The 27,966-nt window shown below is 45.1% G+C and overlaps 1 protein-coding gene across 1 annotated transcript; it reads left to right on the top strand.

Annotated features, from left to right (window-relative positions):
* The first annotated feature begins 1,804 nt into the window (after positions 1–1,804).
* LOC139162996 (zinc finger protein 253-like) lies at positions 1,805–11,956 on the top strand. Its single transcript, XM_070743894.1, has 7 exons — positions 1,805–2,107; positions 3,093–3,683; positions 4,311–4,425; positions 4,545–4,612; positions 4,905–5,034; positions 10,449–11,529; positions 11,607–11,956. Exons 2-7 carry the CDS (start codon positions 3,276–3,278, stop codon positions 11,827–11,829), a joined length of 2,025 nt encoding a protein of 674 aa, XP_070599995.1. The 5' UTR covers positions 1,805–2,107; positions 3,093–3,275; the 3' UTR covers positions 11,830–11,956.
* Positions 11,957–27,966: the final 16,010 nt, after the last annotated feature.

Genomic DNA, 27,966 nt, shown 5'->3' with positions numbered 1-27,966 from the left:
TTGCTGTGAGCCGGCCCGAGTCCTCGGAGAGGGGCGGCATACAAGTCCAAATAATAAATAAATAAATAAATAAATAAATAAATACATACATACATACATACATACATACATACATAGGTGATTCGACACAAAAATATGTAACCCTTCCCTGGTGTAGAGCTGAAGGGATTGGATACTGTAGCCTACAGGATAATTCTCTGCCTTACAAGGCAAAGGTTGCATGTTCAAGTCCCAGTGGGTATGGCTAGCTGATGAGGCCAAAACAAGACCGAAATAGATCTATCCTAGTCTCCCTTAATTTTCAAATTCAGCAAAAAAACATGTGACACATACAGATAGAATTGTCGTCTATCAATAAAATTAACTGCCTTGGAAATGGCCCTGGGTTGGGCCGAGAGGCAAATAAGGAGCTGTGATGTTCCTTCAATACACCAGGGTGATTCGACACAAAAATATGTAACCCTTCCCTGGTGCAGAGCTGAAGGGATTGGATACTGTATATCCCATTGGCTAAGAATGAGTGTACTTTTTCCTCGGCGTGAGATTACAGCCCCGCCATTGGCTGGAGCGTCTGACAGCTGCTGCATAAGAGAACTGTCAGACAGAGAAAGTTGTTACTGGTCTAGAGTTGCCATGTTAGTGTTATTATTGCTGTTAGCTTGTTAAAGCCAATAAAGGCTTTTTAATTCACTAACCCCGACTCGCCTCAGTTCCTGGATTTTTTTAAAAAAATATTTATTTATTTTGTCCAATACACAATGAGGGTTTTAGTGAGCATATATCTATGTACACATAGTAAAATACATGATGAAGGTTATAGAGGAGATACTTATAGTAAAATATATCTAAGAAAGAATAGAAGAATAGAACATATCAATGAAAGAATAGAAGAAGAGATGTTGGAAGAGAAGAAAGGAATAGGAGATATAGGGGAGCAATTGGACAGGGGACGGAAGGCACTCTAGTGCACTTGTACTCGCCCCTTACTGACCTCTTAGGAATCTGGATAGGTCAATCGTAGACAATCTAAGGGTAAAGTGTTGGGGGTTTGGGGATGACACTATGGAGTCTGGTAATGAGTTCCACGCTTCGACAACTCGGTTGCTGAAGTCCTATTTTTTACAGTCAAGTTTGGAGCGGTTAATATTAAGTTTAAATCTGTTGCGTGCTCTTGTGTTGTTATTTATTTTATTTTATTTATTTATTTGTCCAATACACAATACATAGAATAGACATGAGGTAATATATATAAAGAAAAATATAAAATAGAGAAGACATATGAAAGGAAGAAAATATATATGATATATGAGATAAAGGAAAGACAATTGGACAAGGGACGAAAGGCACACTAGTGCACTTATTTACGCCCCTTACTGACCTCTTAGGAACCTGGAGAGGTCAATTGTGGAGAGTCTAAGGCAGTGTTTCCCAACCTTGGCAACTTGAAGATATTTGGACTTCAATTTCCAGAATTCTGGGAGTTGAAGTCCAGATATCTTCAAGTTGCCAAGGCTGGGAAACACTGGCCTAAGGGAGAAATGTTGGGGGTTAGGGGTTGACACTATTGAGTCTGTTGTGGTTGAAGCTGAAGTAGTCGCCGGACAGGCAGAACGTTGCAGCATATGATCTTGTGGGATGCCTTCGTTCTCCCGACAGGTCACAGGGAACTCTGTAAATTTAGCCAAACTCCACCAGGGCCGCCTTTCGCCCAGAGAAAGTAACTCCAGGCGCTTTCCCATTGGGCCACGGGAGGGCGAAAGACGCGGCTGCCTTTGTTGACGAGACCGTGACGGAAATGATATCACAGAGCCTTGCCTCTCTAGGCAAGCGGCACTCGCTCATCTTAACCCCTGGGATTCCGTAGGAGGCGGAGAGTGCAATAGAGTCTGCGGTGGGTGGAAGGAGAGACAGACGCGCCCCGGGTGATTTGGGGGTCTTTTCAGGCAAAGGGAACGGAAGTCGGTCCTCCTCCGGCTTCTACCCCGGGTCCCATACTCCCCAGCCGCCCTCGTTGTCCATTCCGGGTCCGGGGCAGAGGCCAAGCGGGGGGAGAGGAGGGTCGGCCTTGCGGAGGCCCAGCTGGAGAGGAGAGAAGCCGGGGGACGAGGTAGGATTCACACCAGGCTTCTCGAGGGCCTGATCCTCCGCAGACCAGCCTGTCTCTGCCAATTTTTAAAAAATTATTTACTTTATTATTTATTCTATTCTTTCTTTAGATTATTATTTGTTTATTTTTTTTACTTTATTTTATTATTATTTTTTCATTATTTTAAATTCAGTTCATTTAAGTTATGTTATTATTATTTTATTTCAGTTTCCATTTATTCAGTTTTTAATTTATTTATGTATAGGTTTAATTTGCTTATTTAATTTTATACATTGATTTACTTTACTTAGTTGCTTATTTATTGGAGTGGAAATGACTCGGAATGCTTGGGGGATGAATGTTGTTCAGGGGCTAAATTCTACTGTCTATTTTTTAAAAAAAATTATTTATTGTTTTCATAAATATCTATCACATGATTTGATCAGTTTTACAGATCTTAATCCATCTTCATTACCTTTTGTGTTTATCTTTGATTCTTTTACATCTTACATTTGATAGTATACAGTACATTTATTTATTTCATTAATATAATACATTTTCTGAATAAAAGAAAAAGACATTTGCAAGGTATCTGTTATTTTTTCTGTTTGTGTTGATACTTTGTATTGTATTATTTTTGTGGTTTCTTTTGAATCCATTCGTGCCATTTGTACCATGTTCGTTTTGATTCATTAATTTTGTTTCCCTTAATTGAGTTTGTGATTTCATCCATTTCTACACATGTGTATATTTTGTCTATTATTAAATTTTCTGTTGGAGTCTGTTCATTTTTCCACATTTGCGCTATCGCTATTCTGGTTACTGTATTTATGTGTGTTATGAGAAGAAGTGTTTGTTTAGAGTAGTGTCTCTTCCAAATTCCTAAAAGCATACCTTCCGGGGTGTATTCTATTTCTTCTTTAGTGATTTCCATAAGCCATCTATGAATTGTTTTCCATGTTTTTACTTTCTAATTCTTGGCGTTGGTTTTTCCTTTTTGTCACAGATACACAAACTCGGAAGCCATCTGTAAGTCGTTGCAAGCCCAATTTTTTTTTTCTTGAGGGGGAAAAAAGCAGAATAACTTGCAGTGCTCAGACCTGCAGCACCAGAAATGGTCCTGTGAAGACAAAGGCATCCACAAGAGTCTTTGGACCTATTTGGAGCTGCCCTACAGAAAAGAGAAGGAATGGAGACACAACCTTTGGTAAAGGAGGGAATTGGAAAAGGCCCTTCAGCTGTTCAGCCTGAGAAGGGTTGGAAGCTTTGGACAGGAACTGGGCAGAAGGTCCTGGAGGAGGAAACCATCCCCCCTTCCGAGGTTCAACCCTGGAATTTCATCCAGTACCAGGAAGCTGAGGGTCCCCGAGGACTTTGCAGCCGACTCCATGACTTTTGTAGGCGATGGCTGAGACCAGAGAAGCACACCAAAGCCCAGATGCTGGACCTGGTTGTTCTGGAGCAGCTCCTGTTCCTTCTGCCCTCAGAGATGGAGGGCTGGGTGCGGGAGTGTGGAGCAGAGACCAGCTCCCAGGCGGTGGCCCTGGCTGAAGGCTTCCTTCTGAGCCAGGCTGAAGAGCAGAAGGAGCAGATGGAGGTGAGACACTAACTTTAAGCTGAAAAGGGAATAGAGAATATGTTTGAATACTTCACCCCTCCTTCCTAAATTTTTCTGACATTGATAATAGGTGTCAATGTCCCACAAATTCTTGCAGGAAATTGTTCCATTGTTTTCTCACTCAACCACAGTTGGATATTGGGGTCTTTGAGGTTGTGTTTAAAGGGTTAAATAAGGTCCAGGAGGGAAGTGTCTTTAATAGGAAAGTGAACACAAGAACAAGGGGACACAATCTGAAGTTAGTTGGGGGAAAGATCAAAGGCAACGTGAGAAAATATTATTTTACTGAAAGAGTAGTAGATCCTTGGAACAAACTTCCAGCAGACGTAGTTGGTAAGTCCACAGTAACTGAATTTAAATATGCCTGGGATAAACATATATCCATTGTAAGATAAAATACAGGAAATAGTATAAGGGCAGACTAGATGGACCATGAGGTCTTTTTCTGCCGTCAGTCTTCTATGTTTCTATGTGTTCCAAATATGGATTTTCTTACTCAACCTCACTGGTGGGTTTGGGGAGCTTTGAGGTTATTTTCTGAATCTACTTTTATGTTGTACGATGTACATTAATTCTGCTTCTTTTTTTCCTTCCTCCTATTTGAAGTGCTGCACTGTGGAGATCAGAGATCCTCAGGGAAAGAAGAATCCATCAAATCCCCCACAGAGGCTATTTTACAGGAGGATCCCATGGGAAGATCAAAGTCCAGACAGCTCAGGAGGTAATCATAGATCCTCTGATTATCCAGAGAGATCCCATCTGCCTTACCTTCTTCTCTCCTGTAGACCCCCTCCTCTTATTTTGTTAAATATGCATTTTGAAATTATTTATTCCTTACAGAGAAACAAAGAATGAAGTTTTCCGGTTTTTACGATGCGGCTCAAACAGTGGTTGAACGTCCAAATCAAGTAAGAAAGAGAAAAGTTATCAGATTTGTATTCCTCCTTTATTTTAGGAAGTAAAGCGGGTGTGCAGAGTCCTCTCTCCTTCTATTAACACCCTTGTTTGGACTGGATTATTTTTATGCTCCTGCGCAACAACATAGATAGCAATCAGGAAAGACCAGCTGTTGCCAAGGTCACAATATATTCTATGCCTGTGCATTTAGCTTTTCATTCCTTTTTCATTCTTGCCTTAATCATTGATGAAGATGAAGAGATCTTGCGAGTCCTCCTTTTCTCTTCTTTTTTCCATGTTCAGGAGAGTCTTGTATCTTTCAAGGAGGTGGCTGTGTATTTCTCTGAGGAGGAATGGTCTCGGCTGGATCCTGACCAAAAAGCGTTGCATTCAGAAGTCATGCTTGAAAACCACAGGAACGTGGTCTCTCTGGGTAAGTTTTCTTATCCCCAATCAGAGAGTTCAAGAAGAGAGACTATAGATGGAATATTGCTCCAATAAAATTAGCTAAGTTAAACAATAAATTATCACCCAACTGCTGGAAATGTCATCAAGAACAAGGTACTTCCATCTATGGTGGCAATGTAAAAAAATCGCAGACCTACTGGAAAAAAATAGGAATTTGGATAGATGAAATTTTAAACTAGAAAATCTATAAAACCCCGGAATGCTTTCTCTTAGGCATTCTAAGACAAAATCTTTCAAAAAATCAAGTTCACCTAATTATTCATATAACTACAGCAGCTAGATTAGCGTTCGCGCAATGGTGGAAAAACGAAAATATTCCCCAAGATGACTTAATAATAGGGAAAATCAAATATTGTACAGAAATGATTAAGTTAACTATGGCAGTTAGAAATAATACTGAGTCCTCATTTAACAACTGTTGGGATCCTTTCTACTGTTGGTTAGAAAAAAAAGAACAACTTGCCTAACAAATGACAACAACTGTATATATTCAAACAGACATAACTCTGGTATTAAACCTTTCCTTCTTTCTCAATAGATGCAAGAGACATCGATATGTACTCTAAAATTGGACTGGCCTTCTTAAAACCTCTTTATCTTGATTTATTCAACGCTTGCTTTTACTTATCTATAATTTCAAATATTAGATATAAGGAATGAGCTGCTGAAAATATATCTAGTTCATAATCTCAACACAGATCTACCGTACACCCACCCACTCCTTTCTTCCCTTTACTCTTCTTTTTCCCTTTCTTTTCTTTCTTTCTGTATGTTTATTGACCTTTTTGTTTATTTGTTTTGATCTATTGGCAAAGTATATTGTTTAGACTATAATCCGACATGATTATTGTCTTTTGTAATTCGAAATGTTTTTATTGTCAATCGCAATTATATGTATTCATTGTATATTTGTAAATAAAATATTTTAAATTTAAAAAAAAGAAAAGAAGAGAGATTATAGTTAGTTTTTTATTTTTTTAAAAATCAGTGATCAGATATTGTCTCCTGGAAGGGAAAAGTAAAGTATCTGGCCTTCTCGTATTCTAAGGAAGGAAAGACTCAATGTCTCTTTGCTTATATCAGGGGTCCACAAACTTTTTTTATTATTAAAATATAGTTTATTGATTTTTTAAGAGAAGAAAAAAAAAGGAAAAAAGGGGGGGAAATAGGGATACAGAAAGTAAGGGCGATACAGAACAATAAACATATTTCAGCATAAGATATATAACGTATTGTATATCAGTTTTAAACATTTAACTGTACATTTTCATATTATACTTAATATTTGTTTTATAGTTTCGTATCTATAGATTTATTTAGTAATATATTAGTATGGTTAGAGAAGATAAGGTAAGATTTGAGTGGGGAAAGGGAAAAAGGGTTGATACCTGCGATATAGCAGGCGTATGCGGTTTAACGACATATTTTTAAATTATAGTGTTGTGGGTGTGTATATTGAGGATGGTTGCATATTACATTGTTAGTAGATTATAGATATATATCAGAGGGATTGAACTCAGACAGAACATCTTCAGATATATTAGTGATAAGAAGAAGAAAAACTGCGGCATCACGAAACTTAGTACCGGGAATAATACATGCATCAATGGGAATAAGGAGATCGCTGACCATTTCAATAGCTACTTCTGTTCAGTTTTCTCAAAAGACACCGTACAAAATAATACTATACAGGGATATAGCATTGCTTCCAGCTGTATGGATTCAGCTCCAGTGATCTTAGAAGCCGATGTCTTAGAAGAACTTGAACGATTAAAGATAAATAAGGCAATGGGTCCAGATGGCATCCACCCCAGAGTTCTTAAAGAACTCAGATCTGTCATTACTACCCCCCTGACTGATTTGTTTAACCAATCCTTGTTAACAGGAGAAGTTCCTGAGGATTGGAGAATGGCCAGTGTTGTGCCTATTCACAAGAAGGGCAGTAGAGAAGAAGCTGGTAACTACAGGCCAGTTAGCTTGACATCAGTTGTAGTTAAAATGATGGACACTCTTCTCAAAAAGAGGATAAATCAGCACCTAAAAAACAATAACTTATTGGACCCAAATCAGCATGGCTTTACTGAAGGCAAATCATGTCAGACTAATCTCATTGATTTCTTTGACTATGTCACAAAGGTGTTGGATGAAGGTGGTGCCGTGGATATTGCCTACCTGGACTTCAGCAAAGCCTTTGATATGGTTCCACATAAAGAGCTGATAGATAAATTAGTGAAGATTGGACTTAATCCCTGGATAGTTCAATGGATTTGCAGCTGGCTGAAGCATAGACATCAGAGAGTTATTGTTAGTGGCGAGTATTCTGAGCAGAGTCAGGTTACAAGCGGTGTGCCACAAGGGTCTGTTCTGGGTCCTATTCTTTTTAATATGTTTGTGAGTGACATAGGGGAAGGTTTGGTAGAGAAAGTTTGCCTATTTGCCGATGACTCTAAAGTGTGCAATAGGGTTGATATTCCTGGAGGGGTCTGTAATATGGTAAATGATTTAGCTTTACTAGATAAATGGTCAAAGCAATGGAAACTGCAGTTTAATGTTTCCAAATGTAAAATAATGCACTTGGGGAAAAGGAATCCTCAATCTGAGTATTGTATTGGCAGTTCTGTGTTAGCAAATACTTCAAAAGAAAAGGATTTAGGGGTAATGATTTCTGACAGTCTCAAAATGGGTGAACAGTGCAGTCAGGCGGTAGGGAAAGCAAGTAGGATGCTTGGCTGCATAGCTAGAGGTATAACAAGCAGGAAGAGGGAGATTATGATCCCGCTATATAGAATGCTGGTGAGACCACATTTGGAATACTGTGTTCAGTTCTGGAGACCTCACCTACAAAAAGATATTGACAAAATTGAACGGGTCCAAAGACGGGCTACAAGAATGGTGGAAGGTCTTAAGCATAAAACGTATCAGGAAAGACTTCTTGAACTCAATCTGTATATTCTGGAGGACAGAAGGAAAAGGGGGGACATGATCGAAACATTTAAATATATTAAAGGGTTAAATAAGGTTCAGGAGGGAAGTGTTTTTAATAGGAAAGTGAACACAAGAACAAGGGGACACAATCTGAAGTTAGTTGGGGGAAAGATCAAAAGCAACATGAGAAAATATTATTTTACTGAAAGAGTAGTAGATCCTTGGAACAAACTTCCAGCAGACGGGGTAGAAAAATCCACAGTAACTGAATTTAAACATGCCTGGGATAAACATATATCCATCCTAAGATAAAATACAGAAAATAGTATAAGGGCAGACTAGATGGACCATGAGGTCTTTTTCTGCCGTCAGACTTCTATGTTTCTATGTATTTGGTCTAAAGAGTTTTCAGTTGGTTTCTGTTTTATTGTCATTAGTGTTGGATAGTGTTGGGGTCCTCAAACTTTTTAAACGGAGCCAGTTCACAGTCCCTCGGACTGTTGGGGAGCTGGACTGTAGTTTGATCAACCTAATGGTCGGCTGGGTGCGTGGACAGGTGGTCATATGACTGGGCGTGCATGGCCAATTTAGCAGTCCATTTTGCCTCTGTCCTTACAAAGCTGTACTTGCTCAAAGGCATCTGTTTATTTAATAAGACCCCACTTCCCAAAGGGGAAAAGAGTACAAACTTTCTTGTCACTTGCCTAATTTCATTAGAAGAGCAGCTTTAGGTTACTTAAAATAGGTCATTAACAAAATAATAAAACAAACAGGATTTACTTCAAAAGAATTCTTGATTGTATGTTTCAGATGACCACACAATAAACTAGACCGAATGAGGGGAGGGGAGAGAGAATATGTCTCTGGTGATTTTAATGGAGACCAAGGGAGGGATGAATGTAGAAAGTTGCACCAAAAAAATGGGGGGGGGGATATTTAATTCACGGCTTTGGTTTTAATTGGGTTGATTCATCAAGAAGAGAAGTTGATTCTTCAGAAGAAAAGGATTTAGCGGTAGTGATTTCTGACAGTCTCAAAATGGGTGAGCAGTGTGGTCGGGCGGTAGGAAAAGCAAGTAGGATTAATTTAATTTAATTATTGACTTTTAAGCTGCCCAACTCCTTGTGGACTCTTGTACAATTGGGCCTCTGTCCTCTACTAAGGCTTGTACCAGATCTGGCTGAAGAGACCTTGCAAGGTGATTAGACTTTGGGGCAGTGAAATAGCCGTTCTTGAAGCCTTCCAACTTTTTCAGTGTGAAGAGCATTTACAAGCCAATGGGATGCTTCAAGCAAAGGATTTTGCCCCAAAGTCTCATCACTGGGATCAGTGAAATGGCTGAGTGAGGGTTCGGCCCACCAGACACATACGGTGTAGAAGCTGCTCCAAGGTACACCGGGTAAGGAGCTTGTTTCAAAATTGTTTTGAGTTCTCATAGGTCTCTGCTGAAATTAACACACCCCAATAAATGTTAACATTTCTCCTAATTCCCTCTTAGATGTTTCCCCTGATTATTCCTTAACTCAAAAACTGAGTGAGGTTTGCATATACAGTAGTACCTCGTGATACAACCCCTCGTCATATGAACTTTTCGAGATACGAACCTGGGGTTCGGAAAATTTTTGTCTCTTCTTACAAACATTTTTCGCCTTACGAACCCGCCGCCTGAACGCCGAACCCGGAAGTTCGGGTTTGGCGTTCGGGTTCGTAAGGTTGCCGAGAAGCGCCTCCGCCCGGCTGTTGCCTTTTGAAACAGCCGGGGGGCTTCTCGACATTCCCCCGAACCCGAACTTTTGCCAAACTTCCAGATTCGGCTTCGGGAGGCCGCCGAGAAGCCCTGCTTCCCCGCTGTTGCCTTTTGAAACAGCTGGGGGGCTTCTCGGTGTTCCCCCGAACGCCGTACCCAGTAGTTTGGCAAAAGTTCGCCATTCGGGTTTGGGAGGCCGCCGAGAAGCCCCGCCACCCAGCTGTCACCTTGCCAGAAGAGCCACGGAGCTGTCAGCCGGTCGGGAGGCTCAAACGGAGGTGGGGAATCCCAATAGGGAATTCCATGGGTGGAGCTTTGACGTCATGAAGACGTCCTTCCTGGCCGGCCGAAATGTGAACCCCAGGAAGGCCTTTTTTTTTTGCTTGGACGCATTAATTTATTTTACATTGTTTCCTATGGGAAACATTGTTTCATCTTACGAACTTTTCACCTTACGAACCCCCTCCCGGAACCAATTAAGTTGGTATTACTGTATATAGATAATTGTAGAGATATTCTATAAATATTTTCAAAGCTTTTATGACTCACAAATATAGAAACCATCATGGTTTATATCACAGCACTGTAGGCATGCAAAAAACAACAAGGGAATTTTGGAAAAATTCAGAAGAAAATTGATTAACTTTTTACAGTTTGATTTATTTCTTTAACTTTGTTAACATTTTCATTTCTCTTTTTCTTTGAAGGTAATAATGAGCAGGAGAACCAAGATTCCTGTGAACTGTTCCAAGTAATCAATGCTAAAGACGGAACTGAGAAATTTGAAATCCGAATGGAATTCAAAAGCCATGAGAGAAACCAGTCAAATAATTTGAATCAGAAAAGCTCTTCTTCCAGTGATGCTCTGATGCAAGACTTTCTTGCCCAGCCAGAGAAAATAAGGAAAAAATGTATTGGGGATAGTGTGAAAAGTGCAAAAGAAGACCATTTAGCCCAAAACAAAAGAGAAAATGCTATAAGATGCAATGGACAAAATTACAATGGGACATTCATGAATTCTCTTGGAAATAACGTCCTTACACCTCAAAAAGTCATTCACACAAGAGAGGATCCTTATAAATGTTTGGAATCTGGGAAACATTTTAGAACAAGCAGGCAACGTACTTCCCATGAAAGGATTCACACTGGGAAGGAACGTTGTTCAAAAACGCCTGTAGCCCAGGCACCTCGGTCCCTCCAAACAGCAGGAGAGAAACCCTATAAATGCATGGAGTGTGGGAAAACCTTTATTCGTAGCAATGGGCTTAGAAGCCACGAAACAATTCACACAGGAGAGAAACCCCATAAATGCATGGAGTGCGGAAAGACCTTTGCTCTGAACAGTAGACTTAATATCCACAAAAAGATCCACACAGAGGAAAAGCCATTTAAATGCATGGAGTGCGGAAAAACCTTTGCTCAAAGAGGTAACCTTATCACCCATAAGATGATCCATACAGGGGAGAAGCCGTTTAAATGCATGGAGTGTGAAAAGAGCTTTGCTCTGAATAGTAGACTTAATATCCACAAAAAGATCCATACAGGGGAGAAGCCATTTGAATGCATGGAGTGTGGAAAGACCTTTGCTTATAGAGGTAAACTTATTACCCATAAGATGATCCATACAGGGGAGAAGCCGTTTAAATGCATGGAGTGTGGAAAGACCTTTGCTCAAAGAGGTAATCTTATTGCCCATAAGATGATCCACAACGGAGAGAAGCCATATAAATGCATGGAGTGTGGAAAGACCTTTGGTCAGAGCCGTTATCTTGCTAACCATAAAAAGATCCACTCGAAGAGAAAGCATTTAAATCCATGGAACGTGGAAAGATGTTTACTAACAGCAATGCTGTTCCGTCTCATAACCACACAGGAGAGAAGCCATATAAACGCATGGAGTGTGGAAAGACCTTTGCTCAGAATGGTTATCTATCTTCGCATAAAAGGATTCACACTCGGGAGAAAGTATATAGCAATACCAGTTCTACTTTAGACTTATCTACCCCTCCACGAAGCTTTATAGCAGTCTTTGAACAGTTTACCAAGTCAGCATATTGTCCCCAGAAACCTGGATCTTCACTTTACTGAATTGAGAAAAATGAAAGTTTGACTCAACTATGAGTCGCTTAGATCGAACTCCTGGCGGTGGCTATAGTACTATATTCTTTAAAAAAAATTAAATTAATTTCTTATTAAAATATTGGACACAGTGCGACCATCCTGGAGTTGTCTCTGCCATACAGACCAAAATATGAAATAAATAACATATATACTCTTCATACATCACTAATTATATATACAGTGTTCCCTTGATTTTCGCGGGTTCGAAACTTGCAAAAAGTCTATACCACGGTTTTTCAAAAATATTAATTAAAAAATACTTCGCGGGTTTTTTCCCTATACCACGGTGTTTCCCACCCGATGATGTCATATGTCATCGCCAAACTTTCGTCTGCCTTTAATAAATATATTTTTTAATAAACTTTAATAAATAAACATGGTGAATAATAATCTAAATGGTTGCTAAGGGAATGGAAAATTGCAATTTGTGGGTTTAAATGTTAAGAGAAAGCTTGTGATACTGTTCATAGCCAAAAATGGTGTATTTACTTCCACATCTCTACTTCGCGGAAATTTGACTTTCGCGGGCAATCTCGGAACGCATCCCCCGCGAAAATCGAGGGAACACCACTACTGTAATTATTCTACCCATTACACTCATCTATATTTACATATAGTACATTACTTATCTAAAAATCTGGGTTGTTTTCTGTTTCAACTCCCACCTCTTGTTTCCAACCACTGTTGAAATCTATTCCATATATCATTCAGTCTCTTCTTTTTTAATTCTAGCGTCCATTTATCCATTTCTGTGCAAATCAATACAGTGGTACAGTACCTCGGTTTTCGAACGCCTCTCAGTTCGAACAAATCGGTATTCGACCAGGAAATTCAAGAAACGTTTGCCCTGAAATCTGAACAAATATTTGGAACTCGAACACTCGAGAGAGCTGTAGACAGAAGCCAGCAAGCTACACAGAGAGAGAGAGAGAGAGCCAGGGACAGAAGGGGGCGAGCGAGAGAACTGAAGCCGGAAGCCAGCAAGCTAGAGAGAGAGAGAGAGAGAGACATGGGGACAGAAGCAGGCATGCTAGAGGGAGAGACAACTGAGGAGGGGGATTTATCTTAAATTGTTTCAGTTCTCAACCAAATCGGATCTCGACCACACTTCCAGAACGAATTGTGGTCAAGAACCGAGATACCACTGTATTTCCTTTATTACCGTATTTTTCACAGTATAAGACACACTGGAATTTATTTATTTTTATTTATTTATTTATTTATTTATTATTTGGATTTGTATGCCGCCCCTCTCCGAAGACTCGGGGCGGCTCACAACAAGTGTAAAACAAATCATAAATAATTCAATTAATTAAAATATTTAAAGATTTTAAAAAAACCATATACTAACAGACACACACACAGGCATACCATGTATAAATTAAATGTGCCCAGGGGGAGATGTTTAGTTCCCCCATGCCTGACGGCAAAGGTGGGTTTTGAGTTTACGGAAGGCAGGAAGAGTAGGGGCAGTTCTGATCTCCGGGGGGAGTTGGTTCCAGAGAGTCGGTGCCGCCACAGAGAAGGCTCTCCCCCTGGGGCCCGCCAACCGACATTGTTTAGTTGACAGGACCCGGAGGAGGCCCACTCTGTGGGACCTAATCGGTCGCTGGGATTCGTGTGGCAGAAGGCGGTCTCGGAGATATTCTGGTCCGATGCCATGAAGGGCTTTAAAGGTCATAACCAACACTTTGAATTGTGACCGGAAACTGATCGACAGCCAATGCAGACTGCGGAGTGATGGTGAAACATGGGCATACCTGGGTAAGCCCATGACTGCTCTCGCAGCTGCATTCTGCACGATCTGAAGTTTCCGAACACTTTTCAAAGGTAGCCCCATGTAGAGAGCATTACAGTAGTCGAACCTCGAGGTGATGAGGGCATGAGTGACTGTGAGCAATGAGTCCCGGTCCAGATAGGGCCGCAACTGGTGCACCAGGCGAACCTGGGCAAACGCCCCCCTCGCCACAGCTGAGAGATGGTTTTCTAATGTGAGCTGTGGATCGAGGAGGACGCCCAAGTTGCGGACCCTCTCTGAGGGGGTCAGTAATTCTCCCCCCCCCAGGGTAATGGACGGACAGATGGGATTGTCCTTGGGAGGCAGAACCCACAGCCACTCCGTCTTATCCGGCTTGAGTTTGAGTCTGTTGACACCCATCCAGGCCCCAACAGCCTCCAGGCACCGGCACATCACTTCCACCGCTTCGTTGACTGGGCATGGGGTGGAGATGTAAAGCTGGGTATCATCGGCATATTGATGATACCTCACCCCATGTCCTTGGATGATCTCACCCAGCGGTTTCATGTAGATGTTAAATAGCAAGGGGGAGAGGACCGACCCCTGAGGCACTCCACAAGGGAGAGACCTCGGAGCAGACCTCTGACCCCCCACTAACACCGACTGTGACCGGCCAGAGAGGTAGGAGGAGAACCACTGAAGCACAGTGCCTCCCACCCCCAACCCCTCCAACCGGTACAGAAGGATACCATGGTCGATGGTATCGAAAGCCGCTGAGAGATCGAGGAGCACCAGGACAGAGGATAAACCTCTGTCCCGGGCCCGCCAGAGATCATCCATCAACGCGACCAAAGCGGTTTCCGTGCTGTAACCGGGCCTGAAACCCGACTGCTGGGGACCTAGATAATCGGCTTCTTCCAAGGACCGCTGGAGCTGGAGTGCCACCACCTTCTCAACAACCTTCCCCATAAAGGGAAGGTTGGAGACTGGACGGTAGTTGTTAAGTACGGCTGGATCCAGGGAAGGCTTCTTGAGGAGGCGGCGCACAAGCGCTTCTTTATAGAGTGTTGGAAAAACTCCCCTCCCCAAGGAAGCGTTGGTGATCTCCTGGGCCCAGCTCCGTGTCACCTCCCTGCTGGCCGAGACCAACCAGGAGGGACACGGATCCAGTAGACAGGTGGCGGAACTCACAGCTCCAATGACCTTGTCCACTTCATCAGGTGTCACCAGATCAAACTCTTCCCAGACAGGTGGACAAGTACGTGCCCCAGTCACCTCGACTGACTCATTGTCAGTCGACTCTGTTTTACAATTGGAGTTGAGGTCGGCCCGGATCTGAGCGACTTTATCAGCGAAAAACGTGTTAAACTCCTCGGCGCTACTCTGCAAGGGCTCCCCAACTCCCTCCTGATTAAGAAGGGAGCGGGTCACCCTAAACAGAGCGGCCGGGCGGGATTCCGCTGATGCAATCAAGGCGGCATGGTACGCACATCTTGCCGCCTTGAGCGCCACTTTGTAAGTCTTAATAAAAGCTCTTACAAGTGTTCGATCAGATTCAGACCTACTCTTCCTCCATCGCTTCTCTAGATGTCTCTTTTGGCATTTCAACTCCCGGAGCTCCTCGTTGAACCATGGGGCTCTACGGGGTCTAGCGCCACGGAGAGGTCGCAAAGGCGCAATCCGGTCGAGAGCCTCCGCAGCAGCCGTATTCCAGGCCTCCGCAAGAGACTCCGCCGAACTATGGATGAGTGCCTCTGGAATAACCCCAAGCGCCGTCTGAAAGCCCTCTGGGTCCATCAGGTGTCTGGGGCAGAACATCTTCATTGGTTCCGCCTCCCTGCGGGGAAGGATTGGAGCCAGGAAGTCAAGCCGTAGTAGAAAATGGTCTGACCATGACAAAGGCAATGCTTCTAAGCCCCTTAGTCTCAGACCATTTCTCAATTGCTCGGAAAGGAATACCATGTCAGGCGCATGCCCTCCCTCGTGAGTCGGACCCTGTACTACTTGAGTCAGGTCCATGGCTGTCATGGTGGTCATGAACTCCTCTGCCAACCCAGAGGTTTCGCCGAGTGACGGCAGGTTGAAGTCCCCTAGGACAATGAGTCCGGGGAACTCCACCGCCAACCCGGCTACCTCCTCGAGTAGCACAGGCAGGGCTTTTGACACGCAGCTGGGAGGCAGGTACGTGAGAAATAAGCCCACCTGGACCCCTAAGTCCAACTTCAACAAGAGAGACTCGCAACCCGCAATTTCCGGAGCAATGAGTCCACGCAGGCAAAGGCTCTCCCTGGCTATAATAGCCACTCCTCCCCCCCCTTCCCTGGGGTCGAGGTTGATGCCATATCTGAAACCCGGCTGGGCAAATTTCAGAGAGAGGAACACCTCCCTCCGGGCCCAGCCAGGTTTCAGTAATACACGCCAGGTCGGCCTCCTCATCCAGGATCAAATCCCGGATGAGGAGAGCTTTATTTACCACCGACCTGGCATTAAGCAGCAGCAACCTGAGTCCAGGGCCAGAGTTACACTCATCACCAGTACCCAAGATTGGGCTCACAGAGCCAGAACAAGGGACCGTTATTAAGCAATGGTCCCTCGTTCCCCTGGAATGGCTAGCTCTGTGACCCCCGCCATATCTGCCTCTCCCCAGCAACACAGGGATATTCCGACCCTCTGCCACCCCAGAGATCGGTGCCCCTTCCTGTCCCGTCTCCCGAGCGTCAGGTGGGCCAAATCTATCATTCACACTACTATCAAACCACTCATCCATACCATAACCCCCCACCCACCCACCAACCCAATTATACCAATCATTCCATTCATACCCACAAGTATACTTATCCCAGTCATCCATTACTTAGCACCCCAATTATATTAAAAAACAATTAAATTTATAACAGTATAAAATAACAATTGATAAAAAATTTAAAACACTAAAACATTAAAATTATACTTATATAAATATAGGATAAAAATTATAAATTAGTAAAAATTGAATATAAGACGTACCTTAGGTTTGGGGGAGGAAAACAAGCAAACAGTATAGATGATATACCCTGTTTATATCCCATAAACAGTTGCATACATTTATCCAATCCAATACACAGAAACATAAAAGTCTGACGGCAGAAAAAGACCTCATGGTCCATCTAGTCTGCCCTTATACTATTTTCTGTATTTTATCTTAGGATGGATCTATGTTTATCCCAGGCATGTTTAAATTCAGTTACTGTGGATTTACCAACCATGTCTGCTGGAAGTTTGTTCCAAGGATCTACTACTCTTTCAGTAAAATAATATTTTCTCATGTTGCTTTTGATCTTTCCCCCAACTAACTTCAGATTGTGTCCCCTTGTTCTTGTGTTCACTTTCCTATTAAAAACACTTCCCTACTGGACCTTATTTAACCCTTTAACATATTTAAATGTTTCGATCATGTCCCCCCTTTTCCTTTTCCAGACTAGACAGATTGAGTTCTGGCGGGACCCAGGGGAAGAGCCTTCTCTGTGGTGGCTCTGACCCTCTGGAACCAGCTCCCCCCTGAGATTAGGATTGCCCCCACCCTCCCTGCCTTTCGTAAACTCCTTAAAACCCACCTCTGCCGTCAGGCATGGGGGAACTAAAACATCTCCCCCTTGCCCATGTTGTTTTGCCATTTGATTGATTGACTGTGCCTGTTTTTTATATATATTGGGATTGTTTTATGAATTTCTTAACTTAAAATTGTAATTAGATTGGTTGGCATTGGATTTGTTATTATGCACTGTTTTTATTATTGTTGTGAGCCGCCCCGAGTTTGCAGAGAGGGGCGGCATATAAATCCAATAAATCTAATCTAAATCTAATCTTTAAAGTCACTAAAAAAAAACCCTATTAAAAAGCAAAAACATACACACAAACATACCATGCATAAACTGTATAGGCCTGGGGGAGATGTCTCAGTTCCCCTTGCCTTACAGCAGAAGTGGGTTTTAAGGAGTTTGCGAAAGGCAAGGCGGGTGGGGGCAGTTCTAATCTCCAAGGGGAGATGGTCCCAGAGGGTCGGGGCCACCACAGAGAAGGTTCTTCCCCTGGGTCCCGCCAGACGACATTGTTTAGTTGATGTGACCTAGAGAAGGCCAACTCTGTGGGACCTAACCAGTCGCTGGGATTTGTGCAGCAGAAGGCACTCCCGGAGATATTCTGGTCCGATGCCATGAAGGGATTTATAGGTCAAAACCAACACTTTGAATTGTGACCAGAAACTGATTGGCAGCCAATGCAGACTGCAGAGTGTTACCGTAACACAGGAATATTTAGGGAAGCCCATGATTGCTCTCGCAGCTGCATTCTGCACGATCTGAAGTTTCCAAACATTTTTTAAAGGTAGCCCCATGTAGAGAGCATTACAGTAATCGAACCTTGAAGTGATGAGGGCATGAGTGACTGTGAGCAGTGACTCCCGGTCCAAATAGGGCCGCAACTGGTGCACCAGGCGAACCTGGGCAAACGTCCCCCTCCCCACAGCTGAAAGATAGAATTGTCCTTGGGAGGCAGAACCCACAGCCACTCCGTCTTATCCGGGTTGAGTTTGAGTCTGTTGACACCCATCCAGAACCCAACAGCCTCCAGGCACTGGCACATCACATCCACTGCTTCGTTGACTGGACATGGGGTGGAGATGTACAGCTGGGTATCATCGGCGTACTGATGATACCTTACCCCATACCCTTGGATGATCTCACCAGGGGTCTCTTGTGAACCCTCTTGGGGGCTCATCCAGACTGAACCCCCCTACCCCCAATTAATCCATCCAGCGGTTTTACCAGTTGGAGCATATGCTGTAGGAGATCAAGAGGAATTCACTCCAAGGCTCTGCTGAGGTTGTGGCACCTGCCTGATCTCCTGAGCCTCTTTCCCTTTCCCCAAAAGATCCCCTCTGGATCCCTTCTGTCTTCCCTTCCCTTCTCTCGTCTCTTCCCCTCTTCTCCCCTCTTGCTTCTTCTTGCTTTCTTTCTGTCATCTTGGTTGATCATCTTCATGGCCGCGTAGAGGAATTTGGCCCCACCCTCTCTCCTCCCCTTCACAACCTCTGCATGAAGCCGCTGGGTGAGGCCGTCCATCACCAGGGCTGGAGGTCTCTTCCATACGCTGATATCATCAGTTTACATCTCCACCTCTGGGGACACAGGTGATGCTGAGGCTGTGGGGGTGGAATCAATGGGGGATCAGAGGCTTCGGCTGAACCCTTGCAAGACCAAAGGGATTTGCGTCCATGGAGCCCCAACATGGGGGGACTTCAACCAACTGGGTTCTGGGTGGAGTTTCATTGTCCCAGAGACCCAGTTGGCAATTCTGGAGATTCTCCTGGATTCCTGAAGAGCATCTGGCAGTCACAGTTTGGAGAGTGTTCATAAGGCTTTGGGTCAGACGTGGTCACTTTGGCAAATAAATTTAATGAATAGATAAATTTACTAAACAAATGAACAAATGTTGTGGTAATACACCGAAATTAAGTGTGGCTTCATTTTCAACAAGATCCCAGGAATCACCCGACTCATGCTGCGTCTGTCCTTTCCGTCTTCTGCGTTATTTCTTTCCATGTCCACCACATCTGGCAGAAAGTTCCTTCCACCTCTGGGCATAGTTCCCTCTAAGCTGAGCAGTGAGCAATCGCTCACTTAAAAATCATCAACTCAGAGTTTTCCAAACCTGCCCAGAAGCCGAGAGGGAAAGAGTGAGAGGGAAGGAGAGAGAGAGGAAGCGAGGAAGAGAGAGAAACAGATAGAACAAAGAGAGGAAGGAAAAGAGAAAGAAAAAGAATGGGAGTAAGGAAGAAAGAAAGAGAATTGGAGAATGGCCAGTGTTGTGCCTATCCACAAAAAGGGCAGTAGAGAAGAAGCTGGTAACTACAGGCCAGTTAGCTTGACATCAGTTGTAGTTAAAATGATGGAGACTCTACTCAAAAAAAGGATAAATCAGCACCTAAAAAACAATAACTTATTGGACCCAAATCAGCATGGCTTTACTGAAGGCAAATCATGTCAGACTAATCTCATTGATTTCTTTGACTATGTCACAAAGGTGTTGGATGAAGGTGGTGCCGTGGATATTGCCTACCTGGACTTCAGCAAAGCCTTTGATACGGTTCCACATAAAGAGCTGATAGATAAATTAGTGAAGATTGGACTTAATCACTGGGTAGTTCAATGGACTTGCAGCTGGCTGAAGCGTAGACAACAGAGAGTTATTGTTAATGGCGAGTATTCTGAACAGAGTCAGGTTACAAGCGGTGTGCCACAAGGGTCTGTTCTGGGTCCTATTCTTTTTAATATGTTTGTGAGTGACATAGGGGAAGGTTTGGTAGGGAAGGTTTGCCTATTTGCCGATGACTCTAAAGTGTGCAATAGGGTTGATATTCCTGGAGGGGTCTGTAATATGGTAAATGATTTAGCTTTACTAGATAAATGGTCAAAGCAATGGAAACTGCAGTTTAATGTTTCCAAATGTAAAATAATGCACTTGGGGAAAAGGAATCCTCAATCTGAGTATTGTATTGCCAGTTCTATGTTAGCAAATACTTCAAAAGAAAAGGATTTAGGGGTAGTGATTTCTGACAGTCTCAAAATGGGTGAACAGTGCAGTCAGGCGGTAGGGAAAGCAAGTAGGATGCTTGGCTGCATAGCTAGAGGTATAACAAGCAGGAAGAGGGATATTATGATCCCGCTATATAGAATGCTGGTGAGACCACATTTGGAATACTGTGTTCAGTTCTGGAGACCTCACCTACAAAAAGATATTGACAAAATTGAACGGGTCCAAAGACGGGCTACAAGAATGGTGGAAGGTCTTAAGCATAAAACGTATCAGGAAAGACTTCATGAACTCAATCTGTATAGTCTGTAGGACAGAAGGAAAAGGGGGGACATGATTGAGACATTTAAACATGTCAAAGGGTTAAATAAGGTCCAGGAGGGAAGTGTTTTTAATAGGAAAGTGAACACAAGAACAAGGGGACACAATCTGAAGTTAGTTGGGGGTAAGATCAAAGGCAACATGAGAAAATATTATTTTACTGAAAGAGTAGTAGATCCTTGGAACAAACTTCCAGCAGACGTGGTAGATAAATCCACAGTAACTGAATTTAAATGCCTGGGATAAACATATATCCATCCTAAGATAAAATACAGAAAATAGTATAAGGGCAGACTAGATGGACCATGAGGTCTTTTTCTGCCGTCAGACTTCTATTTTTCTATAAAATCAAAATCTAGTTTGAAACTAGCTCAACTATTTAAGTGGCATTTTGATATTGATAGAGTTGCCCTATTATGAGCTCACTGTTATAGACACACAGTACAGTATTTTATTTTGAAATTCTCTGAGGCAAAACAGGGTGGGTTTTTTGTTTGTTTGCTTGTTTGTTTGTTTATTTATTTATTATTTCTGTGCCGCCCAGTCCCGAAGGGACTGCCGCTCAGACACTATACTTTTCCGCCCCCCCCAAAAAAAAAATTAGAGGGAACATTGCCTCTGGGCGTTTCCAGCATTTATGCCTGTCAGACTTGCCTATTTTGGGAATTCTTTTTTGGAGACTGCAACTGATCCCAATCACAAAGGATTTAGGAGAGGGTTTTCGGAGAGGGGCGGCATACAAATCTAATAAATAATAATAATAATAATAATAATAATAATAATAATAATAATATCTCCCTTTCAGGATCCCTTTTGATTTCTTGCAGCAATTTACTCTGGAAGATGACTCAAAACACAAAATACTTTTTTCAGGAGCAAAAAGGGATCTTGGCTTGAACTAACCAACTGGCTGTTCTGTTCTGGGCCCTCCTGTGTCTCTCATGTGCCTCCTTCTCCTCTCTCCCTCCAGCCAAGCCCACCGTCACCATCTCCCCCACCAAGATGGACCCAACTTCCTCCAACACCATCCTCCTCTGCACAATGACGGGCTTTTACCCCGTGGAGATCGAGGTCCAGTGGCTGAAGAACGTCCAGCCAGAGAAGGAGTGTGTGGCCTTTGGGGAGAAGCTCCAGAATGGAGACTGGACCTACCAGCTCCAAGTGATGCTGGAGACCCAGCCCCAGCGGGGGGACGTCTACACTTGCAAGGTGGAGCATGCCAGCCTAGAGGCCCCCATCAATGTCCAGTGGGGTAAGCCCCTCTCCTGCCACCCCTCCTGGTCTGGGGACCCCATCCTGCCCTGACAAGGGGGCGTGACCCTCTCTGTGGTGGTGGGAGCCAGAATGGACCCTCCTGGGGGAAGGTGGGCCCGATCCTCCTGCTCAGGTGAGGCTCCTTCTCCTTCCCCAGAGCCCCATTCCTCCCGCTCTGCCAGGGCCAAAATCTGGACGGGGATTATGGGGGCTGTGATAGGAGTGGCCTTCCTGGCTGTGGGGCTCTTCTCCTACCTGAAGGCCAAGAAAGGTGAGTCTGTGGGGTTGGAGGAGAGGTTGTGGGGAGGGGAACATCTAGGGGAGGCCTCTGATCAGGCTTAGCAGGTGGCCAAGAGGGTCCCATTGAGAAATATTTTGGGGAACTTCTCTTTTTGGAGGGTTTATTAAGGGAAGATTGTGCAAACTATTATGGGCTATTGATGGGGAGGGGGTCCCTCTGAGTCCTCCAGCCCATGAAGGGTCCTGATTGGCTCTTTTTCTCCTTCCAGTAATTCCCATCTAACCACCTGCAGGTGAGTTTCTCCTCTTCCTCCCTCTTCTCAGCCCCTCCTATAAATTATCAATATTTTTGTTTAATTTCTCAATTGTTCCTTTCTTTAAAGAAAACATGCCTGAACAATATATCTTTGCTGTGGATACAGCAAAGGTTTTGGAGTTTGGGCAGCTTTTCCTTACAGAGACCTGAAAAAGTATTGCAATCAAAAACAAAAACAAAGACAAATGCTTAAAATCTTACCCATAATTTTTCAATGTTTTGGGAAAATGCAAAAGGGAAGGGAAGGAGGGGGGCCATTCCTTCCCTTTCCTCCCTCGGGGAAGGAGCACCCCAGCATTTTGGAAGCAAGCCACCAGTTCTCTTAGACTCACTGGGGTGGGGAGAGGTTCCTGAGGATATTCAGGCATGGGGACAAATTCCACCCCCGCGGCTGTTTTAAAAGGGGGGAGTTCCACACTACTATGCACTATGGGATTGGAGGCCACTTCAGCCAATGGCAGGAGATCTGCCCAGCTGAACTGCTGATAATTAACATAGCATCTTCTCAGGTATTGTTCTATCATTGAGTTAGCTCGTTCTACAGCTCCATCAGTTCTCAGATGGAAGGTGGAGCTAAGCCCTTCAGATGCTCCTTCTTAACTGAATGGACCCCCTCCAAAACCTCACCGTGAACTGCACCCCCCATCTCCCCAGTCCCAGATGATCCTTCTTGGCAACCCATGCAGACCCATTTAGGTTTGTTAGTTGGAACCTTGACAGACTGTTCTTCCTGACCCCCCCTTCTCCTTGTGACAATTCACACCATTTCTGGCCATGTGACCCCAGGCTCCCCCCTTTGCTGCCCCCCCCCCCATCTTAGCCCCATCTTCCTTGTTCACATGAAGAATCCCAGCCTTTTGCTCCCTGGAATGGGCGGATTCTCTCTCTGTCTTTCTCTGCCTGTGGGGGCTGAAAGGGAAGAAAAATACGTTATTTACAGTAAAAGTTTCTCCTTATATTCTGATTTTCTTCCCCTTCTCTTTTTCTGCAGCACTCATGAATTAATCCTGCTGTCAACCTTCGCTATAATTCTGCATCATTTCTACGCTTGGTTGCCAATAGTTATGGGGAGGGGTCTTGGGTAATGGGGGGGGGAGTATGTAGGAGGCCCTGTGAAGTGGAATAAGTTTCCTCTTCCTTGAAACCAGGTGACCTGAAGGAGACCGTTAAAAGTGACATTCCATAAATGTGACCTGGGTTGAAGATGCCTCCACCTGATGGTCATGGACACTTGGGATTGGCCAATCTCCAGAGGGGGGGGGGTCAAAGGGGGTTTGATCTACGCAGGTACCGCACCTTTTTCTCCAGTCTTTGCTTTAACCTTGACTGCTTTCAGTTCTGGTTTATGATAAATTCACTTTTGAACCTTGAAAAGGACTCTGAGTTTTATTTTTCTTAAATACTGACTGTAGCAGCTGACACCTGCTCTCCGATGCAACAGGATTTATTTTTATTTCTTTGGTCCCTGATGATTCTTTGTCCTGTTTGCAAACTCTGAAAAATGGAGGCTGAAGGTGGCAAGTTGGGGGGAGGAGGAGAATGGCAGCGTGGACCTTCTCTTGCTGAGGAAACACCCCCCTCCCCACTTTCTTTCCTGTGAGGGAGGGGTGGAGACCATGTAGACTGTCCCCAGGGATGCTGGGCAGACCTGTCAATCAAGCCCCCTCGTGTCTCCTGGCTTTGAACCCACAGCAGCTTCATCTCCATCCTTCTTCCTACGAATCCCTTCCCTTCCCTTCGCTTTGCTGTGAAAGAATAAACTTCAGTTGTAGGAAAACCCTGGAATCCTTCGTTTCTTCCTCCTCTTCCTCCTCTTCCCTGCCCCCGCAGGAGGCCCCTCCCTCCACTGCCTCTGGATCAACCATCCCGGCTACTTCGGGTCCAAAGCCAGAACTTATGTGGGAGGAGGAGGGGCAGATCCAGGGAGGGGGAGGGGCTGGACCCCCTTGCTCTGCTTCCCCTCAAGTCCCCCTTTGAGGAGCAGAATGCCGGCAGGGACGGTCCTCCCTCGGCAATTGTGGGGAGCCATTGGGGGCACCTGAGACTCCCCCTACATTCACCCAGCCATTTGAGCCATTTCTCTTCTTCCCAACTGGAGGGCCCTGCCCCATTTTGTCAGCCAATGCCCCCCTCCCCTTTTTGGGGACTCTTTCGAATGATATATAGAGTCTCCCGCCTGATGGTATAAATAGAGAAGGCTCGAGCAGGGGTGTTCTGTCTGGGTTCCCCCAGACCTCAACACCAACTGGAAAAAACAGCCAGACACGCTGGTAAAAGCAAAAGTACTTTATAGCCTGAAAAATAAACACAGAGAAAAACCTGTTCTTCCCAACAGGCAGGCTAGGAGACTTTACAGCAGAGTCCTGATGTCCAGACAATACAGCAAACTTCTTGCTGGCACACCCACCACTGTAGAGCATAAGACCCCCACCTTTCCCCCCCAAGGTTTCAGTAGTCAAAGTCACAAACCAGAATTCCAAGACGCCAAAGATCACAGCCAGGTCCCAAGACTCCCAAAGATAATACTCCACAAGCCAGGAAGGGTGGGTCTGCCTTTTAGCCTTTCCAGAGAGCACCACACCCAAACCCAGCTGTTGCCTCTTTAGTGCTGAAAGTACCTAGCCAATTGGTCCCTTCTTTGTGTTGCTCTTCTCTGTCGCAGATCGATTATTGCTTGTGCATTTTCCTCTAAGGAATCCAGGCTGCTTGCTGGGGAGAGCTCCCTCTCGGGGGCCTCTGGCTGTTCCCCCTCTTCCTCAGCCTGGGATTCCTCCTCCTCATCTGCCTGCACCTCCTGTTCCTCATCCTCCCCCTCTGAGCAGCCGTTCCCTGAGGGGCCTCGGACGGAATCACAACAAGGGGGTTGGACTATATGACCTTTAAGAAATCCATCTGAAGCCATTCTTGGTGCAGGAGACGTTTGACAGCTCTGCAGGGGAAGGGGGAAGGGGGGGCTTCATTGTGCAATCTTGAGTGGAAGACCCCTTCCTTCTCTCCAGCACCCCTAGATGTCCCTAGACAGCCCCCCAACTGAGCCCGGCACCCTCCAGAGCTGATCCAGACTGGTTCTGCAGGACTCCAATGGCCTCAATCCCTGAGGCAGAATTTCCCCCTCCCCTCCCTCATTTGGGGTCTTGGGGTCCCCACAGGAAGAATCTGTCAGTATGGGATTGTAGGAATTGTTTGAAACTCTGAGAAGATCTGGGCTCCAGTTGGCAATACTTCCTCTTGCAAGACAGCCTGCAAGAACCTGCAGAAGGGACAACAACAAATGCACCAATGTGGGGGGGGGGGGGGACATCAGAGTGGACTTCCTTAAGAGAAAAAATAAAAGCATGTGTTGATGGTAGATGATCCATTGTTCAGGGGAACGGAAATAGCTGCCTCCAAAATGGACAATCAAACTAAGGTGGTTGGTTGTTTCCCAGGAGCAACTACCAAAGATGTGACTGAGGAGCTTAGAGAAATATTGAGGTCCACAGATTATTCTTCCTTTTCCCTCTTTCCTGTGGGGTGGGAGGATAAAGTCCCTGGAAATGATGCCAAGAGACTCGGAGCAGGGGGGCCCAGTGGGAGCCACAGAGATGGGGGCACAGGGGGGTTTTCTCTTCCACTCTCCCAATAAAGGGAACCACCCAAGGAGGGAAGGCAGCACCTTGGAAGTTGAGCCTGATGGTTCTCTCGAGGGAAATTGGGAGCCACATTTTTCACTGCCATTGAAACTTCAGTCACTAAATGAACTGTTGTAAGTCAAGGACTCCTTCCAGTTGGTCACAGGACAAAGAGGCTGCCCCACCTGGAGACTCAGCCATGGGGCGGAGGAGGGGAGTCCCTGAGCTGCCCTGATGAAGAATCCAGGCTTGTTGCCTGCTGGATCCTGGCCAGTTCCTCAGTTCTTCTTCGGAGGAGCCCAACGCTTCAGGCTGGGGAAGCAAAGCCCAAGCGCCTCTTCAGCTGTTGTGGGTTGCAAAAAGAAGAGCTGCTGCTCTCTCTCTCTCTCTCTCTCTCTCTCTCTCTCTCTCTCTGTGTGTAGTGTGGGTGTCAGGAAAAAAATTAAGAGAAAAATCAAAATCTCACAAGGGGGAAAATGAAAAGAGCCCAGAAGTTCTGCTTTGATCAGGAGAGCAATGGGCGTCCCACTAGAGTCTCTCTGGATCTGGGGCCCATTTTGTGTGACTGGGTGTGTGCAGACACACAATTGTGGGTCAGGTTTGGACTCTGCCTCCTCCTTCAGCTGCAGGTGGGGACCCAGTTCTGTCCTGCTGAGGCTGGTTCTAGGCCATGGGGGAATTTGACCCCTCGAGCCCCCCTCCCCCACCCCAGGAAAAGACTGCGGCCATTGCAGGATACAGGTCCTGTGGGATGTCTGCATGCTACAGCTGGGAGAGAGAAGGAAGGAAGAGCAAGTGGGGGCAGGAAGAGGGAAAAGGAAGGGGAGGGAGGCAGTTGGGGGAGGGAGGGAGGAGAGAGAGCGGGAACCAAGAAAGGGAGGGGGAGGGGAGGGAAAAGTGACATGAAAGGGAGAGCAAGGAGGGAGGGATGGAGAAAGTGAGGGAGAGAGAGTAAGGTGGGAGAGGGGGTAAGGGAAATCAAGGGGGAGCAGAAGCCTTATAGAATTTGTTGTGATTCAGTCTGAGGCTCCTCAGGGAACGGCTGACCCTCTGCCGGCTCCATGCTCAGAGGGGGAGGAGGAGGAACAGCAGGAGGAGGCCCAGGCAGACGGGGAGGAGGAATATCAGGCCGAGGGAGAGGGAGAACAGCCTGAGTCCCCCGGGGTGGAGCTCTCCCCAGCAAGCAGCCTGGAGTCCTTAGATGAAAATGCACAAGCAATCATCCATCTCAGGCAGAGAAGAGCAGCACAACGAAGGGGACAATTAGCCAGGTATTTCCAGCCCTAAATAGGCAACAGCTGGGTTTGGGTGTGGTTCTCCCCAGAAAGGTGAAAAGGCAGACCCACCCTTCCTGTATTGTGGAGTATTATCTTTGGGAGTCCTGGGACCTGGCTGTGATCTTTGGCATCTCTGATTCTGGCTTGTGGCCTTGAAGGCTTGAAGGGTGGGGGGAAGGTGTGGGTCTTATTCTCTACAGTGGTGTGTGTGCCAGCAAGAAGTCTGCTGTATTGTCTGGCCGTCCTGACTCTGCTGTGAAGCCTCCTAGCCTGCCTGTGTGGAAGAACAGGTTTTTCTCTGTGTTTGTTTTTCAAACTATAAAGTGCCTTTGCTTTTATCAGCGTGTCTGGCTGCTTTTTTCAGTTGGTGTTGAAGTCTGGGGGCACCCAGACAGAACAGTATAATACTCCACCAACCACCAGACAACTGGTTCTCATTTTGGAGGGGTGGTTTGGTTGTTTATTTTTCTTGCTCTCTGCTGCTGGTTCCTTGTTTGGCATTTTTTTGCTTTTTGGCTTCCTGTTTTTGCCTGCCACCATGGATGTTTCTGCAGCTGACATGCAGGCTGTCTTTGCAGAGTTGCGAGGGGACATTGCACAGTTGACCCAGACGGTCCTGGTGTTACAATGCCAGGTGGAGGTGTTGTCCCAGCCGGCCCCACCCCAGGCGCCCCCTGTGGTACCTCCTCCAGCACCTTTGCCCAGGAGGAAATGTTTTGTGGCGATGCCGGAAAAGTTCTGGGGGGACTGGTGGCTGTTTTCTGCGTTCCAGAGCCA

Source organism: Erythrolamprus reginae, chromosome 2, assembly GCF_031021105.1.
Source record: "Erythrolamprus reginae isolate rEryReg1 chromosome 2, rEryReg1.hap1, whole genome shotgun sequence".
In the NCBI taxonomy this organism is placed as follows: domain Eukaryota; kingdom Metazoa; phylum Chordata; class Lepidosauria; order Squamata; family Dipsadidae; genus Erythrolamprus; species Erythrolamprus reginae.
This window is presented reverse-complemented; position numbering and strand designations above follow the sequence as displayed.